General features: G+C 48.7%; 1 protein-coding gene across 1 annotated transcript in view; it reads right to left on the bottom strand.

Annotated features, from left to right (window-relative positions):
* XYLT1 (xylosyltransferase 1) overlaps nt 1-27457 on the bottom strand; it is a 342433-nt gene that overhangs the window by 226560 nt on the left and 88416 nt on the right. The window contains exon 2 of the mRNA XM_061152915.1: nt 18509-18547. Coding sequence (XP_061008898.1) covers nt 18509-18547 — 39 coding nt within the window. The remainder of the gene's footprint in view (nt 1-18508; nt 18548-27457) is intronic.

Raw genomic sequence — 27457 nt, 5'->3', positions numbered from 1 at the left:
TCCACGGGATTTCCTAGGCAAGAATACTGGAGTGGGGTGCCATTTCCTTCTCCAGGGGCTCTTACCAACCCAGGGATTGAACTTGTGTCTCCTACATTGGAGATGCAATGAACCACCAGGGAAGTCTCTGAACCACTAGGGAACCCCCAGGGTACAGTAAGAATTTTTTAATATGAACCAAGATTTTATTTCTATCTATTAATCTATCCTTCCCTCTTTCCCCTTTCTTCCTTCCCTCCTTCCTTCTTTCCATCAGTCCCTCTGTCTTCTTCTCTCCATCTTTCCATCTGTCTGATCTGAGCCATGGTTCTAACCACAGACACTTCTGCAGTCAGCCCCCAGATCCAGTTCCAGGAGATGTGTTGAGTGGGGAAAGGTGAGCCGGACTCTGGAGTGGCCTTGGGCAAAGTGCGCCTGGCTCAGAGCTGTGTCTCCAGCTCTCACACCACAGGCTGGGCCCCAGGTTTACATGCGGCCACATGCCAGGTCTGGTCCATTTACTCCCTAAAGCCAGGACATGCTCTGGCTTGTTTTCCAAATAACAGGTCAAGTCTTAAAGGAGGTGGGAATGGGGGGATCATGGCCATTACCAAATCCAACAACCTGTCTGGCACAGTGGGTAAGAATTCTGCCCAGTTCCAATGCAGGCACACCTGGGAGATGTTGTGGGCTTGATTCTAGACCACACAGTAAAGCAACTGTTACAATAAAACATGTCACATGACTTTTCTGTTTTCCCAGAGCATATAAAAGTTGTTTGCACCATCCTGCTGCCTGTTAAGTGTGCAATAACATGTCTAAGAAAACGAGGTACATATCTTAATTTAAAATTTTTATTGCTAAAATATATCCAAACAATTACAATAGTAACATCAAAGATCACAGATTGAAGATTACCATAACAAGCGAAAATTTTGAAATGTGGTGAAGAATTACCAAAATATGACACAGACAAAAAGTGAGCCAATGTTGTTGGGAAAATGATGCCAACAGATTTGCTCAAGGCATGGTTGCCCCAAGACTTCAACTTGCAAAGAAAAAAAAGTACAGTAAGTAGTAAGTCCCCACATAAAAACTTTTCAGTTGTGAGCTTTCAAATACGAATGTGTGCCAGCCCCTGTAGGCCAAGTGTCGTACTGTATTACTGTAATTTTCAAGACACTAGTTTAAGATTAAAAATGTTTTCTTCATTTTTGTGTTTTTTTTTTTTACATATTATTTGTATGAAAAGTATTATAAACCTATTACAATACAGTATTATATAGCCAGTTGTGTTCATTGGGTACCTAGCGTAACTTTGTTGGACTTACAAACAAATTGGACTTAGGAACGCGCTCTCAGAATGGAACTTGCTCGTATGCAGAGGACTTAACTATATCTGCAAAGTGCAATAAAACAAGGTCTGCAAGCTCCCCACATACACTTCACATGACAGGTGACCTCTGAAGACATTTAACTCCTCTCTGAGCCTCAGCTTCATTATCTAAAAGTGAGGACACCGACCACACCTCCTTCACAGCGTTCTTAGATGGCACATTAGCACGTGAGTGAGCACACACGTAGCGCTGAGCACCGGACTGGAACATAAGTGCCTGGCAAGTCTTGGGTATCACTCAGCGCATCTCAAGGAGGCCAAGGATGAGAGCTCTGCCATCCGGCACCCAGGAAAACGGAGCTAACAGATTCACCAACAGACACGACTTTTAAAAAATGCGCCAACCCACTCATATCTAAAATGCAAATCAAAACAGTAAGTACTGTTTTTACTCTTTGTTTTGACACAGATTATACAGATTGATAATCACCAGTGCTTTTGAGAGAAGAAACAGGAAATGGCTTTGATAGGTGTTTTGAAGGAACCTCTGCATAAGACAGTTCCACTAGGCCTTCCAAAACCTAAAAGGTACATACCCTTTGAACCAGCCACCCCAGATATAGGCATTTACCCTACAGATGTACACACTCAATTGTGGAGAGGTATGTGTATAAGAACATCAACTGGAAGACAGGAAAAAAAGAGAGAGAGAAACAATCTAAGTGTCCAGCAACAAGAAATCAGTTAAATAGGTGATGGGATATCTAATTCATTCAATTAATATTTATTGAACAGTTTCTACATACCAGACACAATGCTGGGTGCTGGGGATAATTGGAGAAAATAGAAGGCAGCTAAAAACAATGAAGAAGAGTGATGGATGCTGTCGTAAACTGACATCTAAGATATAGTGAGAAAAACAGCGAGTTACTATAAAATACCTTTCTTTAATAGATTCTGTTTCAAGGAAATAAAAATTCCTGCCTATGCAACCCCCTCACCACACCCACATTAATATGCAAAGGAAATACTTGGAAGGAGAAATAAGAAAATAATAGCATTTACCTCTGAAGACCAGAAAAAAGTGGGTATAAAGATTCACTTTTCACTTCACACTCTTTTGTATTATTTGATTGTATTTATTTATTATTGTGTGCTTGTATTGCTTTATATGCGTTCAAGCCACAGTAGGTCCAGAGTCCAGAATTAAACCACTTCTCATGGCCTCCGCTGTGAGCTGGTCCACACGACCACTGCATGGCTCTGGATATTTAACAGCCTCCTCCCTTGCCAGTCTCCCTGGGCCTGCTCTTGACTGATGACCACGCATTTTCAGCAGGGCGTAACCAGTCCCATCTTGAAAAGTCAGGTCATGTCACTCCTCTGCTCAAATTCCTCCTGGGGCTTCTCAGGGTGGAGCATAAGCAAAGTCCTAAGTTCAACAAGATTTTAAAGACCTGGCCCCACCTCCTCCCCTCTTTCCCTTGCTCATTCTTGCTTTAGCCACACTGGTTTGTATGGTGCAACAACAATGCCAAGCACAGCCCACCTCAGGGCCTTTGCACTGGCTGCTCTCTGTTCCTCACCTGCTATACTCTTCAGGTCTCTGTCCAAACACTGCCTCATTTCCATGAGGCCCATCCCAGTTCCACGAAAGTCAAAGTCCTCAACTGATTTGGCCTGGCCCATCCCTCCTCTTCCTAAGTTTTCTCCATAGCAACTCTAACCATCTGACATACCATCAAAACACGCACCATCCATCTAGAATGAGGGCATGTGAGAGCACAGACTTCTGTCTTGTTCGCTGTTGTACCTCCGGCCCCTAAAGCAGTGTCTGGCACAAAGTAGGCACTTAATAAATAGTCTATGAATGGCCTAATTGATAATATAATAAGAAAGGAGAATATAATACATTATTGATCATGTGTGCGTGCGTGCTAAGTCGCTTCAGTCATGTCTGACTCCTTGCGACCCTATGGACTGTAACCCACCAGGCTCCTCTGTCCATGGGATTCTCCAGGCAAGAATACTGGAGTGGGTTGCCATGCGCTCCTCTGGGGATCTTCCCAACCAAGGGACTGAACCCATATCTCGTGTCTCCTGCATTGGTAGGCGGCTTCTTTACCACTAGCACCACCTGGGAAGTCCGTTATTGAGCATAGTGACAATGAAAAACAAAGCCAGAAAAAGATCGCAAGTCCCAAAAGGAAAATTTAAAAATAAATGAATGAATAAAGATGAAAAGCAAACACGTTTCTAGCCACAGAGAACAGGGTGGAGAAACGCTCAAGGACAAACTACACGTAAACAAGTAACCTCTGCCACGGCACACAGTGGTCCGGTTGTTCTGAGTCGATGCTCCGCACATAGGACCCTTTCACAGAGTCCAGGGCCTGGAGACCTGCTTGTGTGAATGCAGTACAGCGGGAGCCTCATAACCAGGGAGTAAACCCAACCAGTTTGAACACGTTACAGAGTCAGTCCCAAAGCCACAGACTATTTCCGGGTGTCAGGCAAGCCCACACCCTCCTGCGAGAACCAAACCACAGCAAATCTGCCAACCCTGACGCCTGCAAGTTTCAGGAGCCCCGCCTGGAACTCAGCCCTCACCTCACCCGGCCCTTGGCCTAAAAGTGACGAGACTGGGGTTCGGAGCTGGGGTGAGGGTCTCCAGACCCCAGGAGCGCACCGGGGCCCTTTGACCTTTCTGCGCCCCAGCGTTTGCTGGAACATTGGCGTTTTCCTTTGTATCTCATCTCACCAGCGCCAAAAGGCTAGGCATGTGCGGATCTGTTTAAACTCTACCCCCTCGCTCCACCCCTAGAAAGTCACTTTAGAGCAAAGACTTAGAATCCAATGACATTTATACGGGGGTGTCCAACCCCGTGGACTTCACCTAACCCTTCCCAGCACTGTTTTATGACACAGTCACTGCAAAAACCATACTCAGGCCAGTGGTTCTCAGCTGGGGTCAACTTGACCCCTAGGGGACATTTGGCCATATCTGGAGATATTGTGGGTTGCGGCAACTAAGCGGGGGGGGGGGGGGGGGGGGGGGGGCGGCCACTGGCCTCCAGTGGGTAGGGCCCAGCGCTGCTGCCCAGGACAGCACCCACGATGAAGAGCCATCCCGTCCAAAAGGCCAGGAGTGCCTCGGCTGAGCAAGCGTGGTGCATGAGCAGGGGGAAGAGTGAGGCAGCCCTTGGGAAGGGGGACCCTTAAGTGATGCGCAGGTCAGAGGCAAAAGAGTTGATCAGACTCGGCCCATCGTCTGCCTGGGGGTTACTGAGATGGTCGGCAGCTGGCTGGCTAAGGAAGCTGTGGGGCTCTTGAGCAGGGGCAGCTCTACTGCCCAGGCTAGGGGGAACCTCTCACCTTACCTCACTTCACCTCACCTCAAGAAGATGCTCTTTCATTAGAAGAACTGAGCCTGCCTGTGTTGTTCGGTGGACCGCTCAGCGTCCAGGCAGACCCGGGCTTTCCTTACACGGTGACAACACAGCCTGCCCTTGCCCTGTGTGAAGGCAAACGTCCCAGCCCATTCATAGGACACAAGTATCTGGCTCAGCGATCAGAAACATCCTGGTATTTTAATGAATGCTACTCCCCTCTCTGCAAAGAGGGGACCAGCCATCCAAATAAAGAAGGAAGAAGAAAAAAAAAATCCTGGCAAGGAAAGAGTACCAGCGTCCTCCTCCTGGCCAGGACGCAGGCTGGGAAGACAATGTAAGGAGGCTGAAGAGCCTTCACTCACAGGAGAGAAAGCGGGGCGGGGTCAGTGTTTGTAAGTGATAACGGGGCACACTCACCCTATCCTCTAAAGAGCCCAGGGAGGCGGGTGTCATGGCTGCTTGAACCAGTAGGGAAACTGAGACTCAGGAAGTTGAAAACCTTCTCGAAGGTGATGCATTCAGTAAGGGAAGAGGCCAGGATTTGAAGCCAAGCCTGTAAGAGGGATCCTAAATGCGTACTCCCTGCTAGCATGGTTCTCATTGTACTTGATTAGTTGCTAAGTCAAGTCCAACTCTTCGAGACCCTATGAACTTCAGCACCCCAGGCTTCCCTGTCCTTCACTCTCTCCCTGAGCTTGCTCAAACTCATGTCCATTGAGTCAGTGATGCCATCCAACCATGTCACCCTCTCTGTCAACCCCTTCTCCCCTTGCCTTCCATCCTTCCCAGAATCAGGGTTTCCTTTCCAGTTAATCGGCTCTTTGCATCAGGTGGTCAAAGTATTGGAGCTTCAGCTTCAACATCAGTCCTTCCAATGAATATTCAGCATGAATTTCCTTTAGGGTTGACTGGGTTGATTTCCTTGCTGCTGTTCAAGGGACTCTTAAGAGTCTTCTTCTTCACCACAGTTTGAAAGCATCAGTTCTTTGGCACTCAGCTTTCTATATGGTCCAACTCTCACATCCATATGTGACTACTGGAAAAACCATAGCTTTGATTATATGGACTTTGGTTGGCAAAGTGATGTCTCTGCCTTTTAATATACTGTCTAGGTTTGTCATAGCTTTTCTTCCAAGGAGCAAGTGTCTTTTAATTTCATAGCTGCAGTCACTGTCTGCATTTGAAGCCTGAGAAAATAAAATCTGACACTGGTTCCACTTTTTTCCCCTCTATTTGCCATGAAGTGATCGGACCGGATACCATGATCTTCACTTTTTTGAATGTTGAATTTTAAGCCAGCTTTTTCATTCTCCTCTTTCACCTTCTGCTTCATGCATATTAGCCCATTTGACCATCCCAGCTGCCGGAGATGCAGCTACTGCTGGTACCTTCATATTTTTTAAAGAAATTGAGGTACAATATCAGCTAGCATAGGGAAGGTCTGATGGCAGGTCAGCAGTGAGCCAGGAGGTCTGCTGCAAAGTCTACAAGGCTCTTTCCTGCCCCACCAAGGGGCTGTGTGGAGTGGCCAGGCTGCCCTTAACTACTCTGCACGTGAACCCCAGCGGGATGCAGAATCCTGTCTGCCCCAGGGGTACCACACACACAGTGCTCCAGGGGCCTGCCAGCGAGGAGAGTGAGTGGAAAAGATCACGAGGGTGACCCCGGGCCCCTTCCAAAGGGGGCAGCTGGTCCTTGCCACTAGCTGATGTCTAGAGGCTCAATGTGGTTTTACCTTCCAATTTACCACGAATCCTCCAAACCCCCTCTCAACCCCCAAACAAACAAATAAAAACCCTGTGGGTCAGTTGGAGATGCCATCAGGAAGCCTGTGTATGACTCTGGGTCTAGAATGTCTTGAGAAAGTTAGCTACTGCCCCCTTACAACTGTACCAGCTATAACTAGGGCAGGTGAGCCACTGGCGAAGAAGTTGCTTTAAGCCCCTTGTGTGGAGTTTCTTTCTTCTAAGCATTGAGCTGGCTGGGCTTTTCCTTCTCAGGACAATAAGCTGCCCCACTGTCCTCAGCCCCACCCATCTGGCGGCTGCACCACGGCTAACTTGAGTTTTTCCATTCAGTCCCCTTCTTTTCCGTGGAAAAATAAGAGCTGCAGTTCCCAGAAGAAAATCAGAAGGGGTTATTAACAAGACGTTCCTTTTCAGAAAGGCACTGGAACCCAGCAGGGAGGGCAGCACTGACGTTGGAGCCAGGGCCCCACCGCTCCATCCTGCTGGGAGAAGGCCTCCCAGCCCCCCAGCCAGGACCACTGGGGCGGGAGTAATGGCCACGTGCTGGCCCTCCCAGGGGAGACTTGGTGGCACTTCTGAGAAATCAGATTCAAATGCTAAGACGGTCATATTTCCTGGAGGTGTGATAGCGAATGAGAAAAGGAGAGTTGGCAAAGGCCTTGCTTGCTGGCAGAAAGACCCTGACGTCTCTGTCTGTCTGTCTGTCTGTCTGCTCTGGGTGAACAGGGAGGAGCCGAAGCCCTGCCTTTCCCACCTCGCCAGCCTAGATCTTGGTCCCTTCCAGGTGAAGGGGCCCTTCACTGCCTTGGAGCCAAGATGGGCACAAGGGTGTAACTGACAAGACACACCCTGAGTGACAAGACTCAGAGCAGCCTGGTCCCTGCCTGGGGCATCTTTCCCACACACGTGGGTTCCTCTCATGCTTTATTTAGCACAGTGATGCTGAGACTGTTTGCTCCTCGGTTGGGTTGGGGGTGTGGGGAGGGGGTGGAGGCTGTCACAAATAGAATTAACAGCTCTGATCTTCCGCCCAGAAAAATGCTCAGACACCCACAAGAGAGTCACTGTTCCCTCCCATCCATCCTGGGGCTTTCCTCTGGGTTGAGGACCCCCCCTACTCTACCACGAAGCAGGACCGAAAAGGACAGTGATTCACCCCGGGGAGCCCCACTGGGAGTGCTATGTTTGGAAGGGGCGAGAGGCCGGCTCAATGTCCAGGCCCCGAGGAAACAGATGCCACTCTCCTGCGGGACAGCTGAGGACACTCTACAAAGGGACATTTTCTATAAGGGAAATTGACAGAGCGGTGCTGGCCACAGCGGGCAGCTGTCACTTCTGGGAATCCGTGTGATCAGGTTCTGGGGCGAGTCGCTGTAGCTACAGGACAGGTCAGCCCTATGGGAGCTGAGCCTCGCTCAGGCGACTCAGCCAACCTATAGGAAATGACCCCATCCCTGGACCCCCTCTCCTCGTGTTTCCTGCCAGCGCCTCCCCTTGGCCAAAGCAGCAAGAAGTCCACACTGATGAAACCCATCAAGGTCAACCTCTGGGACCCAGAAAAGCATGGATGGATGGGGAATGGACCTGATGGGGCTGGGGATGGGAGACGCCCAACACACTGTAGGGTGCTGAGACCTAGCGCCCGTGGTGGGGTCAGCAGAAGGGTGCATGAGCGAGGCATGGGGCTGTTGACTGTCCAGGGTGAGTGTGAACTCTCCGTGGCCAGAAGCCATGTGTGGCTTACCTGACTGGCAATGGTGAAGGGTCACCTGAATGCAAGTCTACCACTAACAGGCTGGATGACTGCAAAAGCTGGGAGGCCACTCCAGGTTTTCCCACGTGTAATACGCACGAAGATGGACCCCGGTGAGCCCCGAGGGGGCAGGGGGCACAGCCAATGCTGCAAGAGACGGAGGCCTGGCCCTGGTCCTTCCTCTGCCACTTAGGAGGCTGTGGCCTTGGACCAAGGACTTAACCTGTCAGTGTCTCAGCCTCTTCACTTGCAAAGGAGGGGAACACGCGTTCCTTCCCCAGGTCATGATTACATAAGATGACCCGTAAACAGCACTTAGCAAAGTCCTAGTGCAGAGAAAACATGCAAACAATGTTGCAGAAACAGCATGCGGATGCTCTGCGTTCCTAAATCCTCCAAGTCTGGGCCCTGGGGGTTGACTGTCCCTCCTCCACCAGGACCCACGTCAACCCGAAGACCCCATGGAGAAGACAGATTAAGCCTCAAAACTCGTAGTACGGGCTTCCCAGGTGATGCTGGTGGTAAAGAACCTGCCTGCCAGTTCAGGAGCCACAGGAGACATGGGTTTGATCCTTGGGTCTGGAAGATCCCCCGGAGGAGGGCATGGCAATCCACTCCAGTATTCTTGCCTGGGAAATCTCATGGAGAGAGGATCCTGGTGGGCTCCAGTCCGTAGGGTCGCACACAGTCGGACACGACTGAAGTGACTGAGTGCACACACATGTGGTGTGTGTGCCAAGCGGCGGCAGCCCCACCTCATTGAGCCTCCAGCGTGTCATTCAATGCAAATCTGGGGACACTCCTTGCTGCTCAGCTGAGGGCACCGTGGGCTTCCCCTCTGAGCTGGGAGCTGGGGGCACGTTAAGAAGATGTATCTGCTGGACGGGAAATGTGTCTCCTTCTCACGGTGCATCCACTCTGCTCACTCTCTGCACTCACTCCCACTGCACAGAGCCTCAGCTGTGAGTAATTCACTCTGCACAGACAGGTATTTCCACACCTGACTGCTGGGGACCGCCAAGGGAGAGATTACTGCCTCTTTCTCCATCTCTACTTACAGCTGTATCTGTAACTATACATATAACCTAGGTCTCCTGCATTGCAGACAGATTCGTTACCATCTGAGTCGCGAGGGAAGCCCCACCTATGACTCTATCTGTAGTTAGATCCATGCCTACTGTAGGTCTACATCTACATTCATAGCTATTCCATGCTGCGCTGTGCTTAGTCACTCAGTCGTGTCTTTTACTTTTACTTTTTACTTAGTGTCAGCCTTACCCTATACTGTCCATAAAGTTGTGGAATTAACGAGGCCTGTTTACTTACAGAATGTGCTGTGTTCTCAGTCACATCCGACTCTTTGCGACCCCATGGACTGTGGCCCACCAGGCTCCTCTGTCCATGGGGATTCTTGAGGCAAGAATAGTGGAGTAGGTTACCATGCCCTCCTCCAGGGGATCTTCCCAACCCAGAGACTGAACTCAGATCTCCCGCATTGCAGGCAGATTCTTTACCATCTGAGCCACTAGGGAAGTCCAAGAATACTGCAGTGGGTAGCCTAATCCCTTCTCCAGGGGATCTTCCCGACCCAGGAATTGAACTGGGGTCTTCTGCATTGCAGGCAGATTCTTTACCAGCTGAGCTACCAAGGGAAGCCCAAACCTATACCATATTTGTTAATACATGTATTCTATATCTAATCTGTATCTCCCTGCCTGATCTCTATAGCTATCTAACCTATATGGAGCATATGCATGTTATATTGTATACATTACACACATGTGCATTATAATGTATGCAATATAATGCACATATACATCAGATATAGATACATGTGAGATAATGATTAGATAGATACACGAATTAGATATAAATTAGATATAGAAACAGAATTATATTTTTAATACATATGACATCTAATGTATAACATATTATTACTATAATGTAACCCATGGACAAAGGAGCCTGGCGGGCTATGGTCACAAAGAGTCAGACATGACTGAACTGGCTTAGCATGCATGCATGCATATATGTGTTATGTGTATACAATCTTCCCTCAGTATCTCTGGGGGAACTGGTTCCAGGCCTCCCCACAGAGACCAAAATCCATAGCGTCTCAAGTCGCTTATGTAAAATGGCATAGTATTTGCATATAACTTACACACATCCTCCCTCCCATATCCTTAAATCACCTTTAGATTACTTACAATACCTAATACAATGTAAATGATACACAAACAGCTGTCAGCATGTGGCAAATTCAAGTTTTGCTTTTTAGAACTTTCTGGAGTTTTTTTCCAGATCGTTTTGATCCACGGTTGGCTGAATCTGAAGATGGAGAATTCAGAGAGCTGACTGTATGCACTGATGTACATACATCACATATTTGTGTTATGCACTGAGTCGCTTCCGTCGCGCCTGACTCTGTGCAATGCCACGGACTATAGCTTGCCAGGCTCCTCTGTCCATGGGATTCTCCAGGCAAAAAATACTGGAGAGGGTTGCCATGCCCTCCTCCAGGGGATCTTCCCGATCCAGGGATTGAACCCTCATCTCTTATGTCTTCTGCACCGGCAAGCACCACCTATTTCCTGATAAATGAAAGTCAGACTGCCAGGTCCAAATCCTGGCTGCTCCACGTGTTAGCTATTGAACAAGCAGCTTGACTGGTTATGCCTCAATTTCTCGTCTGTATAATGGGGATGACAGTAATATCTCCCACAGGAGACAGGTGTGAAATCTGGTGAGTGAATCCATGTAAAGAGCTTACTTAGAAAACTGCACAGCCTATATTCTCAGTGCTTAGAGAACCATGGCTAAAAGTACTAAATGCACAATTATATGGGTAGTTCGCAGCACAGAGTGAACATATAGTTGCTGTGTCAAAACACTGGTCATTATTGACAAGATCTACAGTTTGAAGTGTTCTCAGTCAAGGGCTAAAATTCAAACTCTCAACATCTTGGAAGAAGTCGTCTCCCACCAAGAATAGAGGAATAATGACCTCAACACGATCTGTTTTTCAAAATCGTGCATGTGGCTACACTTCGGGGAACTTGCTGGCTATTTGTGGAAGGTTTCATCAATTCACGCGCCCTGAATCATGCAGACTGGGGCAGCACCATGGCCATAGGACCGCAAACCCTCTCTGAGAATCTTTCTCCTGCCGGGCCCAGCCTCCCTGTCTGGCGAGCCAAGGCCCGACCCGGGCAGGGGCCCAACTGGTCACCTCCCTGTCCCACCCCTCCCACCAAGGCTAATTAAAGACCCGGCAAATCAGAACCAGAGGAAAAGACCGTGGTGGAGGGATTTGGCTGGTCCCAAAACCAGCCCTGTCTGCTCCAGAGAGGTACTGCTCCCCCAAGGAGGCTGGCAGGAGGAAAGCAGATGGGCTGCGAAGCAATTTGCTCTCACTGTCTTCTCAACAGATGCCAGGCACCATAAGAATTAATGGTCTGGAGATTCAGGTAAGAGCCATTCAGAAACTCCTGATTACTCCCCAAACCGCTCTCCACGGAGGAAAAGGTTAATCGAAGCCCAGAGCTGGAAGCCAGGCGAGGAGACAGCAATTGCTTTAATCCTGGGAGTCGGGGAACAGCTTCAAGAGAAAGAAATTTGCACAGAGGAGGCTGTGGTCTGCCTCTGAAAGAGGAACTGGGCCTTAAAGCTGAGTTTTTCACAAGTCTTGCTCCATTGGTCCAAAAGCCTTGGCCCAACCCTCTCCAAATCCAGCCAAATAGCTAGGCATTTTAACTCAAAAAAAAAAAAAAAGGTGTATATTCTCTGCACTGCTGGGCCCTCGCATCTCTCAGGAAACCATCTCTGAGAGGTGTTTTCCCTTTTCCACACGTGGGGCACATGCTCATAAGTGCTGTGAGTCATTACCCTGCATGCAGTCACCCTCTGGCAACTCAGACCTAGAGGCTTTGCGGTGTGGGTGTGTCACGGCCAAGAGCCTGGAGGCGGAGGTCTGGTATTAACCAGAGAGGGTGATGTTTGAACATAAACAAAGAGAACACCAAGGAAGGAACAAATTATGCCCTTCTACACGGTCACAATTACGTGGCCGGGGCTGTCTTTGTAAACTAAACTGTCCACATGGCAACTGAGGTTAAACCAGCCCTTCTCACGCTTGGCACTACTGACATTGGTGACTGCATGCATGGTGGGGTGTCTACCACCATCCCTGCCCTCTACCCACAGTAGCTCTCCCCAGTCCCCAAGTTGTAACAATCAAACATGTCTCCAGACATCAACAAATGTCCCCAGGCGTGAAGGTAGTGAAACTGTCCCCAAGTCGTGAACCACTAGTTTAGACTCAGACTTCAGTTCAGCTGAACTCAAGCCAGCTAATTAGCTGATGATGACGATTAGCTGATTTTTCATGGAAGTCCCATGATTACAGCCCAGCGCTGCTCGGATCAGGAGTTCCCTGTCAAAATGCTTGCTCCAGGCATTAGGCTGACTGGACAGTCCCAGATTTAAGCCACCCTCCCTGGGTCCCAGCTCAGTCCTTGCCCTTCACCCTTGCCTGAGAAAGGTAATTCCTTATTCATCCTGATGTTCTAATGCCACAAAGGCATCGAAGGAGCTCCAAGGAGCTCACACTTGAACTGATTCTAAGGAAAACCGGCACCATTTTTACAGGAACCCAGATGTAAGGGGGAAGAATCCACCTGCAATGCGGGAGACCTGGGTTTGATCCCTGGGTTGGGAAGATCCCCTGGAGAAGGCAAATGCTACCCACTCCAGTATTCTGGCCTGGAGAATTCCATGGACTATATAGTCCATGGGGTCATAAAGAGTTAGACATGACTGAGCGACTTTCACTTCACTTCAGATGTAATATGAAAAACTCCCCAAACAGGATTAGGGCCGCCTCTTTGCCTGGTTAACTCTTCCCACCGTAAGCTCTCAGCTCAAATTTCACCTCCTGAGCTAGAAACTCAGCTCCAGAAAGTGACTTTCCTGAGCACCCTCCCCCTTGTGGTGTCCCGTCACTCCCGCTTACAGACACGCTGGTGTTGTTTTTGTTTACTCAATACTCCTTGAAAGTATGGACGTATTTACTTGTTCCTAAATACACTGACTCCCTCAGGCAGAACGGGGGCTCCATGAGCAAGACTCCTTCTGTCCTGTTCACTGCTGTATCTTTAGCATCAAGGCCTGGCCTCCTCTTGGGCACCAAACTATTTGCTGGGTAACCACCTGGATGAATGGATGAATTTCTCCTGGACTGATTTCCTTCCACCCACTGCTTCTTTTCTTCGGGAGTTTTGTTCACACCCTCAGTGACCCCAGCACTATCTTTAAATAATGTGAATGTAACTCCCTGCCCTTGTACCTTCTGTTGGCTGACCAAAGAAATTCAAGGACCGGGTAGGTTGTTGAAGGCTGAGCAGTCAGGAGATTTCCTCCTGATGCCTTTGATCTTCAGGCCCAGAGAGAAATCTCAGAGTAAATGAAGGCTTGCTCCCCTCCAAGAAGAGCCAACCTCACAGATATATTAGATGCAGACTAATATATCTTCACTCTACTGAAGAGTTCCTTTATTACCACTCCCAGGGGATCTCAGTGTTGGAGCTGAAGCCATGAACTAATTGACAGTGATGATGCTGGGGAGGGGGGTGACAGGAAGGGCAGCAGAGAAGCTAAAATTAAATGACGAGAGACCTTGCCAACAGGAGTGGGTTCAGAAACGATGAACTATCTTGGGGATCAATGAGAAAGAGAGAATCAAATAATGAGCATTCATTTCTGACTCCATGGGATCTTCCCAACCCAGGGATCGAACCCATGGCTCCTGCATTGGCAGGCAGATTCTTTACCACTGCGCCACCTGGGAAAAATTAATAATGAGCATTTAAATTCACCAAAACACTATTGCTGCACAGGAAGATGTTTCATTTTTGTTGTTTTTAAAATAAATTTTCTGTTGGGTCCATTGTTTAAACCCTTTTACTCACAAGCCTAGTGGCAACCTGTCAAAGAATTAGGCATCACAGGAAGCATTATCTCTACTTACTTGTACATCTACCCACCTACCATCTATCCATCATTCCTCTACCTACTTACCTAAGTACATCTGCATAAAATTGTACAAAGCACTATCTATCTATACCAACCTTGGGGCACATACATCAAGTTCATCCCTCCAGCTTCTCTGAGCATTAGCAAGTCTTTCTACTGGTTCAGTTCAGTTCAGTCGCTCAGTCGTGCCCAACTCTTTGCGATCCCATGGACTGCAGCACGCCAGGCTTCCCTGTCCATCACCAACTCCTGGAGCTTTCTCAAACTCATGTCCATTGAGTCGGTGATGACATCCAACCATCTCATCCTCTGTCGATGCCAAAGCAATTTTTTTTTTTTTTTTACTTTTTGTGGAAAAATAGAGAGGTTGAGAAGATAGATTCCAATGTCATATGGCCCCAAGTCTGACACTCACCAGTGCTAGGTCTTGTGTGTCTTTGGACAAGTTACTTAACCTCTCTGACCCTTAGGGTCCTCATCAGGAAGTTGGATATCATGAAAAGACCCATGGAATAATGGCATTTGAGGATTCAGTGGGGGAAATCAGTTCTTGGCAAATGGTAAAGGTCAGTAAGAGTGGGGGACACACCAGCACTGCTAACCAAATTCAAACTCCTTTCAGACATTCTTTTTGCATCTCTAGAGCACTTGGTTCCAAGGTAACCACCATCTGGAGACCAGAAAGGCATTCACCACCGCAAGTCAGGGAGTCCTCCGTACCCCCCGGGACAGCCTGCCAAGAGAAAACTGACCCCAGGGATTATTCAACTTCCTCATTCATTAATCTGACTGTTAGGCAGAGAAAGTCCTGCTGATGCCAACAGATGCGAAGTTTGGCTGTGCTGACTGCAGAGAGCAGAAGAGGCCTCGGCAGCCAATCGAAGCCTCTCCCCCAACTGGGCACAGCTGCCTGGGAACACTGGGTGGGGGCCGAGGCAGTGAGTACTAGGGAGACAGAGGATGCGTGGAGGGACGGGGCCCCAGCTGGCCCAACGTACCGATGCAGGCTGAGCCCTGGGCAAGCCACGCCACTGCAGCCCAATGTATGGACATAGCTCACAATGAAATCGCGAAGTCAGGCCCACCTGTGGCACCTGTTTTCCAGGACAGAGCAGGTGATGCCTTTCTCAGGAGCAAAGGGCACTGGGGCAGGAAGGAGTCGGGGCGGGCAGGGGGCGCTGACCCAGGGCTCAGGGCATATCCTCCACTCACCTCTGCCTGGCTGGCTCTTCCACGCTCGGACACATCTGCCATCTTGCTCAGGCCATATGGGCGATATTTGGGGCACCACGTTCTGCCAGAAAAACCTCTCCTCTGCCCCTCTCGTCTGCCCTGCCTGCAGGCAGCTGAAGAAGATCCCCTCGTGAGTCCCACGATGGGCTGAGGCCCAGCACAGAGTCAAAGCTGGCCACGGGCTTGTGCCAACAGTTACAAAGAACACATTTGCACTTTGGTTAGGTTCCAACATCTCTTTAACATCAGAAATCAGAACTCGGGGAAAGACAACAGTATCCTATGGCTCCCTAAAGACCGAGCGCCAGATGAGACTGATGGACTGTTGTCTGGAGACAAATTGAGTCATTTCCCCAGTGACATGGCACCAGGGCAGAAAGCCAGCTGCGTGCCACAGCCGGCTGTATGCAAACCAGGGCTCAGGCACAGGGCCCATGGACGTAACTGTGGAAGAGCTCACCGTGTAGGTGGAGAATTGTGCGTGGCAACAGTCACGCACAATGTACTAGCCAGAGCCAGGGCACACAGACTGTTCCTTCCCATGGAGGTTTTGCAGGAACGGTGGGGCAATTTCCATAGTGAAAGATGCAGCTGGGGCAAGGACAGAACTATCCAGACCATCTAGAACCATCTAGGCTGCAGCCACTCCATCCCAGATTGGCTTTCAGAATTCTGGGTGCAGACTGTGTGCCCAGGGCTTTTCTGAGTCATAAATTTTCTCTCTGGGGAAAGACTGAGAAGGGCCAGCATCTCATAATCCATGGGGTAGACCAGGGAGAGACACATTTCCCAAAGTACAATGCACATAAATCTGAGAGGATGCTGTGATTGAGTTTAAAGGGCACCCGAAGGAGCTTTTTAATTTTATTAATTCAACATTAAAAGTTTTGCAAAAAAATAAAAAACATAACTGGCTCATCAAACTTGTAATTTCACCAATATTATTCCCTGAGATAGCATTTCTCAACCTCGGCCCTACTGACATTTTTCAGGCAAGATAATTTTTCCTGTGGGAGTGTCCTGCGCCTTGTAGGACATTTAGCAGCCTCTCTGGTCGCTACCTACTAGATGCAAGTAATGAATCCCCTCCAAGGTGAGATAACCAAAAATGTCTTCAGACATTGCCAAACATCCTCTGAAGGTCAAAGACACTCCTGATGGGGAATCAGCAGTTTAGGGTAAGTCTACTTCCAAAAGTAAAACAAGTTAATGTCAGGGAAAATGTATTGTAGGCGACTTAGGATAAACAAAATATACAACTCACATATGGCAAACGTGGCTGAGGTGACAGCCACATCACCTCCTGACCTGCAGGAGTTTGGGGAAAAGCAGATGAGAGGAGGGCCAAACAGGAGCTAAAATTGGGTGTTTATCCCCTTAAAATCCCACCACTGCTCCTTCATGCTGGCTCTGTATTCTGGCCATCCCTGAAGTCCACTGGGCTTCCTTGGCAGCTCAGATGGTGAAGAATCTGCCTGTAATGAGGGAGACTCAGGTTCGATCCCTGAGTTGGGAAGATCCCCTGGAGAAAGGAATGGCTGCCCACTCCAGTAGTCTTGCCTGGGGAATTCCACGGACTGAGGAGCCTGGTGGGCTGCAGTCCATGGGGCCATAAAGAGTCGGACATGACTGAGTGACTAATACTTCTGAAGCCAACTAAGTAAATGGAGGTGGGGAGAGGACAAAAGAGGCCAAAGGAACCCTGAGAGTCCACTTTCCTCACAGCTCCTGGCCTTCCACGAAGGAAGGAGGAGTAGGGTGGGCTTGCCTCTCACTCCCCTGGGGAAGACAGGGCAGGGATGCTTGTGATGAGGGTAACGAGTGGGAGGCAGGTGGTCCCTGGAGCTGCAGAAGTCACTGAAGAACCTTGAGAAGTTCAGCTACGCTCGTCTGCCTGTCTCACACTCTGTTAGCCGTGGGGTGCTGGCTGGGGTGCACCCTGTCTTCTCTTTTTAGTATCTGACCAACCCACAGAGCTAAGGAAATGATCAATCCAAAGATACACCTCCTTAGATTCACAGACTTAGAAAACGAACTTGCGGTTGCCAGTGGGAAGGGATAATTAGGGAGTTTGGGATGGACATATCACACTGCTGTATTTACAATGGATAGCCAACAGGGACCTACTGTAGACCACACGGATCTCTGCTCAATGTTATGTGGCAGCCTGGATGGGGGGTAGTTTCGGGGAGAATGGATACATGGATCAGTATGGCTGAGTCCCTTCAGTGTTCACCTGGAACTATCACAGTTTTTGATAATCAGCTATACCCCAGTACAAGATAAGAAGTTTAGAAGAAAAACAAAAACAAAGATACACCTCCTGCAAGCCCCATGAGAAAGGGAAGCATTCCCCTGGTTTAAAAAGCTAACACTCACATGCACTTAGCATGTATTGATGACTTTACAGACCCTCTACCCTGCCATCCTCATCACAGCCCTGCAGGGCGGGCACTATTCCTGTGGTAACAACATTCCAGATGGGGAGACGGAGGCTGAGCGGGTCAGGGCCCCTCAGGGCCAAAAGACACAGCTCCAGGGCTCCACCTGAGTCTGCTGGACTCACAGCTGCCTAGGAAAGCAGAAGCATACAATAAGGGCCCTCCTAACAAGACCCACTGGTTACCCGCCCCATCCAGGAGCGCCACTGTGATTCAGATGTCCCAGAATGGCCCGATGCACAAGCAGGCACAAGGATGCAACTAACTGCCCAAGGGAGAGAGTTCTCCAAACCCAAGGCAAGAACGAGCAGCCACCTCCCACCGCATGGCTCCTCCCTGCCTCTGCTCTCTGCGTTCACCTCCTTGTGACCACTGGGTGGAGGAAAGTTCAGAAAAACAAGTTTGATTCTTCCCATGGTGCTTTCAGAACCTGGGTGCACACACAATGTCTCAACAGGGCAGAGAGACAGCTGTTATGTGTCTGTCCCGTTTTTCTGAGTCCTGGAGCCAAGAGGATGTTGATAAACGCTCCCTGGAGAGGTGGTTCTGGAGCATCAGGGCAGAGAAGGTGACAGAGACCATGGGGAGGTACTCACCTGGGTCTCCAGGGTGATCACCGGGCTTGGCTGTGGGTCCTGTGGGGAAAAAAGGAGAAAATGTGTGAGTGGTGGGGAAATGTAACTTCTACCCCGGCACCACTTTAAAATAAAGCTGTACCTCTGCAGTGCGCAAGCAACCACACAGGGAGGGTGGCCCCATTCTGTCGCCCCCATTCCATGCGACATTCTCCACCTCCTCCCACACCCACATGAGGAAGGAGGATAAAATCTTTCACTAGGAGGTTGCAGGGACACCCGCAGGAGATCACGCAAGAAGATGAAGTGCAAGTGTAAAGAAAAAACAAACAAAGCCCCCTTGAAGAGCATCTCAAAGTATGTTCAAATCATCGATGGGAAGGATAAGATGGGTCCACAAGAGGGTTAGAAATAGACCTGAAAGGATATAAAGTCCCCATGAGGGGCAAGGCCACCACTGTGTCTGATCTGGGAAAGAATGAGCGAAGGAATGAGACAGAGGGAAAAGAACAAGCTTAATTCCCAGTCTGTGTGGCACATTCCAACCGGGCTGGGGAAGATTCCTTTCAGTAGAGAGAAGGCCAGAGAAAGTCCCATTCATTCACTTGCGACAAAAGCCAATTGACTGGAAATGCTCGGGTCATTAAACGTGAACTCCGGGGTGGGGGCAGGGTGGGTACAGAGGAGGAAGGGACGCCTGGAGAGGAGGTAGCGGTTTTCAGCAAGTGGATTCCAAAGAAAACAGGAAGCTCAGCACATAAAGGCTATTTTTGTCTGGACTGTGTTGGCCCTGCACTTAATCATCTTGGATTCATGATTCTGGGAAAGTAACCTCAAGCTGCCTCTGACTGAGAATGGGCATGATCTTAGAGCCCCGAAGGGCAAACTCAATTGGAAGCTTTGCTTTATCCAAGCAGATTTTCCAACACAGGCTTCCAGAAAGCATGCAAATTCGCCCCAGCCCCCTGGCCTCTGCTGTGAACAAGGAGGAAATGTAGAAATCATGCCTTATGTGTCTTTCTCTGATGGGCTTATTTTACTTAGCACAATGCCTTCAAGGTTCACCCGTGTTGTTACAAACGGCAGGATTTCCTTCTTGTTTGAAGGCTGAATAATATTCCACTGTGTATATACATGGGGTTTCCCAAGTGACTCAGTGGTAAAGAATCTGCCTGCCATTGCAGGAGCCGCAGGAGACTCAGGTTTGATCCATCCCTGGGTCGGAAGATCCCCTAGAGGGGTAAATGGCAACCCATTCCAGTTTTCTTGCCTGGAAAATCCCATGGACAGAGGAGACTGGCAGGCTACAGTCCATGGGGTCACAAAGAGTCGGTCACTCAGTCAGACATGACTGAGTGACTGAGCACGCAGGCTGTGCATACATATATACAACATATTTTCTTTATTCCCCTGTCAATGGACATACCGGTTGTTTCCATGTTTTGGCTATTAAGAATTCAGCTTCTAGGATCATGGGAGTACAGACCTCATAATTCCACTTTTATGAGGCAACTTAAATAAACTCTCAGAGAAGCAGAGAGTAGAAGGGTGGTTGGCTGGGGCTGGAAGGAGAGGGAAAGGGGGAGATGCTATGTATCGGGTACGAAGTTTCAGTCCCACTAGCCAAATAAGCTCCAGAGATCTGTTGTAGGACTTAGAGCCTAGAGTTAACAACTTGGCACTGTACACTGAAAATTTCGGTCAGAGGACAGACCTCATGTTAAGTGTTCTTTCCATAATTAAAAAAAAAAAAAAAAGAAAGTGTAGAGAGACTGGAACATCCAAACCCCACACCATCCTAAGTAACTGTCACTCACTTTCTGGATCACTGCTCCTCTGTGGCATCTTTATAAGGATGCCTAGTTTTGATGAGCGTCAGACACGTGACCTCAGGAACACTTTGCTTTCTGGTATGTTCTGACCTTTCCTTCAAGACAAGGGACTCTTCTCTCCCAATTCCAGTTCTAATTCCCAGCATCTCTTCAATGGTGCAGCTCAGAGGTTGATGCCAAGAGGACATCTCACTCTCATTTTCACACTCTACCCCAGCACTGAACATTCCTCGGACCCAAGAAGATACTGAGGGGCGATTTTCCCCTTCTCCCCACACTGCAGCCTTGGCCCACAAAGAAACTGGGAGAAAGACTTCCCTGGTGGTCCAGCGGTTAAGAATCCACCTGGCGATGCAGGGGGACGAGGGTTCGCTCCCTGCTGGGGGAACCAAGACCCACATGAGACAGTCCATATGCAGATGATCCTGCATGACGCAAGAAAGATCCCACGTGCCCCATCTAAGACCCAACACAGCCACACAAATAAATATTAAAACAACAACCTTGAAGAATTCTTGTAAGAAATACTGCAGCCCTCTGTCTTCAAACCCTTACCAGCTCCTTCTCAAGGGGAAAGAGGTAGGACGGGGGAGAATCTTCACTGAACCACTCTTTATTCAAGTGAGGCTCATTATTTTAGCATCCTTCATGGAGTCCCCCAGCCAGCTCCTGTATCACTTGTCTGCAGAGAGAGTGAACACCTGGGCTCCCAGTCTCCCACAGTCAGTTAAGTACACTGCGCAGGGCCCATTCTAGTCCCGGAGGCAAGGCCATGGTCCTGGTCCATGTTGGGCAGCTTGGGTCAGATCCACGCTGTTTAGTGAGAGATAGCAAGCAAGTCTACGCTTCAGCTCAAGTCAGTCTCTTGTGTGTCTGTCTGTCCCTCTCTTTATTCTGATCCTAGCATCCAGATTTTGACTGGAAGATAAGAAGCTGCTTCTCAGACATTAGCTTCATTTTTTAAGGCCAGGTCCTTGCAAAGCATTGGATGGGGTGTTGGGTGCATGCCCAGATTAATTAAGCTGTAGTTCACAGCCCATTTGGCTGTTGTTTGGGGTTTACGCTTCACTGCTCTGAATCCCACAGGGGAGGCAGGGGAGAGGGGAGAAGTCCATCCTGAACCCCATGAACAACTTCACTGGAAAAGACCTTCCCGGGAAGCCACAGAAAACCTCTGACATCTGTGTTGACAAAACCCAGAGCCTGATCCATGGATACAGTGTTGCACCAACTATTTGGTGTTCCATGATCAGAGATCCTCCGGGTGCAGGGTCAGAGGATTAATATTCATTAAAAAGCTTCTGGAAAAACAAAAGCAAAAATGCTATCTATTTAGCATGTTAATTACTTAGCCAAGAAAACAGACAAAGTAACTCACAAACGGCCATGTCATTAACACTTAAGATTCACTGGCCAACAAATTCACATTTGTTGTGCACATTTGAGATATGAGACTCTCCCTACAGAGGCTCAGACCAGAGGATTCAAGGTATGACGGTATCTCTGTGAGGTCTCACTTTCAGTAACATCCTCCTTAATTGGAAAGGCTAACGAAGTGGAACCGGGTCAATGATGCTGTCTGCCTAATCCATCGCGTCTGTCTAAACTGAGACTCTTTGGTTTACAGTAGAGTAAATTCCTGTCTGTCAGAGGAAAGGCTCCCGGAGACCAACGGGGAATTTGCAACATGCTCGGATGCTACAGTGGAGAGCTTTTAGAATCTTAATGTGGGGACCGAGAACCAGGGAACCACCTACAGCAAGGAAAGCCCTTTCATATCATCTACTGCAATGACTAAAGTGGGGAAGCCAAGTGGGGAACTGGGTAGACAGAATTAGTGGCCCTCATTTTCACCGCTCCCTTGATCCACACCCTCTGGTCACATGATCGTGCATTTCTTTGCAGAGCAAGCTTCCTCCTCCTCGAACCTGGGCTTGCCCATTAGCAGTTAAGACATCGTGGAAGCTTGAAATGTGTGTGCATGATTAAGCATGCCCTCTTGTGCTTTTGCTGTCAGCGCAGGAGAATACACCCCAGGTAGCCTGCTGGTCCAAGGGGGATGAGAAGCACTCGGGGCAGACCTGATCCAGTCTGCAGCTTGAAGCTAAGTCCAGCCTCGATGAGCCAACCCCAAGCCAACCTTCACTCACAGACGGAATATGTGCCTGTTGTCTCAAGCCACTGAGTTTCAGGTTGACTTGTTACACAGCGCCGTTGTGGTAAATATACTCTCCAAGGTAGACCTTGATAGAAATAAAATGTATTGTACAAACAGTCCAGCCTTGTAAATGAAAAGATACATACTCTCCCTAAGTCTGCAAATACATCCCAGGAACCTGCAATAACTACAGCTAATAACTATCATTTCCTGAGACCCTACTATGTACCAGGCTCCATTCGAGATGTACATTATACCAAGCAAAGAAACACTCACCATCAGTATCGGGTATGACCTCTGAGTCAGCCTTCAGCCCTCTTCACTAAATATACCAGTTCTTCTGAATTTGTTTAGGTGCCATTACAACATATTGGGGCTTCCCTGGTGGCTCAGATGGTAAAGAATCCACTTGCAATGCAGAAGACCCAGGTTTGCTCCCTGGGTCAGGAAGCTCCCCTGGAAAAGGGAGTGGCTACCCACTCCAGTATTCTTGCCTTGAGAATTCCATGGACAGAGGAGCCTGGTGGCTTACAGTCCAAGGGGTCACAAAGAGTCAGGCATGACTAAGTGACTAACATTTTCAGTTTCACAACAACATTAATGGGGATCATCACTCAGAACCTCCTTGCTCTGAGATAAAGACATTTCTCATTCCTTTGGTTTATTCTACACTTTATTCCATAGGCATATTATTTGACCAAGATTCAGAATAGTCATGAATACTAGTAGTAACTTACTAAGTTACTTGTTAAGTATTGGCTAACAATTTAACTTCATACCATGTTTCAGGCAGTGGTTTAACCTGTATACACACATCATTCCATTTACCCCTTGTAACAACTTTATGGTAGGCACTAGCATTATTCCCATTATAGAGACGGGGAAACTCATGACCACAGGGATTGAATAACTTGTCCAAGTGTACACAGATAGTGCTGAAGCCTGGATTCAATCCCAGCACCCTGTATTCAAGAAACTTGTGCTATTTTAGAGTAGCTCTATCAGAGAATACAGCCCCACCTTACACAAAGTAATCCTGCAACCTAGACAAGGTCTATCGAAAGGAAGAATATAGGAAGTAAAAGGTTATGTACCACCTGAACTACTGGAATCCTTTTGGAGCATCTGTATTTTTTAAAAAGGTAGTGGACACGGTTGATAGAAATTAGCACACATGTCAAGACTAAAATCGAAATGCAGTCACTGTGCCACAGCAGGAACCATGCAGAGTTAGCCAAACCCGTTCACACATGTTTCCTATGCTCCAACTCAGTAGCTAGCATTGCCTGGAGGGCCCCAGGAGGGAGAGAGAACTGAGTTTAAAGGGACCCTGTGCACCCTTCTATCCCAAAGCTAACTGTTTAAATAAGGTGGGAGCCTGATTACAGGTCTTAGAGAAATGAAACTTGTTTGCACCTCAAGAGTCTTGCTTGTAAGACCGGGGAGACCAGGCTCAAGTACTTCTGAGCCCATCAGGGCCAGGGGCCTAATTTTAACAAGCAATTAAGCTTTCATAAAGAATGCAGAGAGGAGAGAAGGAATTTGTTCATTTTCACTCCAGACTTGCATCAAGCATTTCTGGTTTCCTGCTCATGCTGAGCCCCGGGTAAGCCTCAGTGGTTGGATGGGGCGTTCTCCTCCCTGTCTTTGATGACGTCATAAGATAGCACTTACTCTTGGGCATTAAGCAAAGACTCTGGGGTACAGGTGACAAGCCTGTGACTCAGGCTTCCTAAGTCAGTTCCCCCCTGCGGCCCATCAACTCAGCAGATAGACAATGGGCCCCTAATAAGACTCAGCACAGACACACCCAGGACGACGTTGCAGAAGGCTGGATGGCACTCTCCCAAGGAGTCCTCTGAGTCACCATAGGAGGGAGCTTCCACCATCCAGAGACTGGATCTAATCTCACCACTGTCCAACACCAGGCGCCTTGGGAAATGCAATGAGCTCTTTATGGGCTCAAAAACTCAGCACCGCTGCCTGCCGGAGAAACACACTCCCTGGCGAGACCACCCAGTGGAAGCTGAGTGTGGAGGCCAGGCCAGAGACTGAAATGGATGTGGTCACTTGTACTGCAGGCTTGGCACGGGGCAAAGAAAGATCATTTGTGGGGAAAGAATACAGGTTTGGGGTCAGCCCTGGGTTCAGATCATGCACAAGCCCATTTCTAGTCTTGCTCAGGCCACCATGACAAAGTACCACAGGTTGAGTGGCTTACACAAGAGAAACTTATTCTCTCACAATTCTCGGAGCTACAAGTCCAAGGTCAAGATGCCAGCAGGGTTCTTTTCTTTGGAGGCCTCTCTGCTCACCTTGCAGATGGCTGCCTTCTCACTGTATACTTATGTCGTCTTTTACTCCACACAGGAGCCTCTGGGTGTCTCTGTGCGCCTAAAGCTCCTCTTCTTATAAAGATACCAGTCAGACTGGACTGTTGTTTTTGTTTAAGTCACTCAATCATGTCCAGCTCTTTTTGTGACCCCATGAACTGTAGCCCACCAGGCTCCTGTGTCCATGAGATTTTCCAGGCAAGAATATTGGAGTGGGTTGCCATTTCCTTCTCCAGGGAATCTTCTTGACCCAGGGATCGAACACACATCTCCTGCATTGGCAGGCAGATTCTCTACCACCGAGCCATCTGGGAAGCCCTCAGACTGGATTAGAACCCCCCTCTAAAAGCCACATTTCAACTGAATCACTTCTTTAAAGGCTTTGCTCCCAAGAACCAGGGTTGGCGAGTCAGCAGATGACAACCACTTAGACTAGTGACCTCGCCAAACCTCATAGCATCTGTGAGCTTTACTTTCTCATTTACATGATGTTAACAGGTGGGTCTATATTCTCCTACAGAGCTACTGCAAGACAGTAAAGCATAGAATGTATTGTCTGGCAAACTCTACAAGTGAAAACGAGCACTGATAACAATCACACCAGTTTAACAGGTGTGAACCTGGACCATCTCACACCAACTCAGATACACAGTCACCTCCTGTCTTGAAAACAGGAGAGCACTAATATCACAGGCTGTCGTGAACATTAACTGAAAACAGATATTTTAAATATTTGGTCTCTGGCTAGAAACTCAAAGATAATTGTCCCTGTTTTCTCCTTCCAGGCTTATGAAGGCTAAGACATAACCCTCCACACCCAACCCTGCTAGATCATAATTCTTCTGGACTGAGAATTATTGTACATAATGGTGCATGCATGCTTTGTCGCTCAGTCTTATCCGAATCTTGTGACCCCATGGACTGTAGCCTGCCAGGCTCCTCTGTCCTTGGGGCTTTTCAGGCAAGAATACTGGAGTGGGTTGCCATTTCTTCCTCCAGGGGATCTTCCCAATCCAGGGATCGAACCCACGTCTCCTGTATCTTTTGCATTGCAGGCAGATTCTTTCCCACTGAGCCATGGGAGAAGCCTATTGTACCTAAGTGGACAGCAGTGAAATGGGTAAAGTTACCTACTTCATTTTGAAAGCTTACTTGTGTCAAGCACGTGAACTACTTGTAACCCTGCCAAGGGAAGTCTCAAACTGCCCATTTTACAGATCAGATAACTGATGCTCCAGCAGGACAATTTTGCTCAAGAACATAGATTTGAGAAGGGATGGGGACAGGTCTGGTCCTCAGGTTTGTACACTGCCAGAAACTGGTCCCTTAACCAATATTCTGGTGTTTCTAATAGTGTGAACTTATTGAATCAGGCTCTCTGGGCAAGGATCCAAAGAATCTGCATTTTTATTAGACACTCTTGGGCAAGTCGTAGGCAGACTGAAGCCTGAGAACGCTTGTATTATATCCTGAATAGTACAAGACTAAAGGCATGCAAGGTGAGAAGGACAGCCAGTGAAAAACGAAAAATCTCTATTAGGACTCCAACCTCTGACACCCAGCTAGCCACCAAATGTCTGACACATGCTTGAGACTCTGGTGCTCAAGCTACATGCCTCCAGGAAATTTCATGATGGGTGTGTCCTAGCCTCTCCTGGGTACTCTAAGAGAATAACACAGACTGAGTGGATTATAAACAGCAGAACTTTATTTCTCACAGTTCTGGAGTCTAAGAGTCCAAGGTCAAGGTGCTGGCAGACTCGGTGTCTGGCAAGAGCTTCCTGCTTCATAGATCGCTGTCTTTTTGCTGTGACCTCACATGGCAGACGATTCAAGGGAGTTTTGCAGGGTCTCTTTTATAAGGGCACTAATCTCATTCATGAGGGCTCCTCCCTCATGACCTAATCACCTCCCAAAGGCCCCACCTCCTAACGCCATCCCACGGGGTGTTAGAATGTCAACACACGAATTTTTAGAGGGACACATATATTCCTTCTGGGCTTCCCTGGTGGCTCAGGGGTAAAGAATCTGCCTGCAATGCAGGAGACTCAGGCTCAGTCCCGGAGTTGGGAAGATCACCCAAAGAAGGAAATGGCACCCCACCCCTGTATTCTTGCCTGGAGAATTCCACGGACAGAGGAGCCTGGTGGCCAACAGTCCGTGGGGTCATAAAGAGTCAGACATGACTCAGCGACTATAACCATCCCCATACATTCAGTATACAGCAAGGTGCAGGGTGGTTTCTGCTCCTTCTTTTCTCCCCATGTAAATGGTGAAGGCATCCCTCTTGCCCCAGAAACCCTGCCACCACTCCCCTCCCTTCAGCATTCCCCCCAGGGGGGCGTGTGACCCCTTCTCAATTCTTTCTCGAGGCCTGGTCAGGTGCTCACACAATGGCGCTTTCTGTGGGATTCCACGGCGTGCTTATCTTACACGGCAGGGGCGCCCAAGACGAAGGCGGGACACGTGCGGGCCAGCGGCCCCGGGCGACGAGGGTGGCATGCCAAGGACACAGAACGCCCTTGTTCTCCGCGAAAGGCTGCCCTGGGAACGTGAGCGCAGGCCAGCACCACACAGACTCACCTTGTTGGAAAATGCGAAGTCACCTTCAAAGAGGACTCAGGGCAGAAAGCAGAAACCCCGTGGA

This window comes from Dama dama, chromosome 10 (assembly GCF_033118175.1).
Source record: "Dama dama isolate Ldn47 chromosome 10, ASM3311817v1, whole genome shotgun sequence".
Taxonomy (NCBI): domain Eukaryota; kingdom Metazoa; phylum Chordata; class Mammalia; order Artiodactyla; family Cervidae; genus Dama; species Dama dama.
Note: the sequence above shows the minus strand (reverse complement) of the source record. Positions and strands in the feature narration are given on the sequence as shown.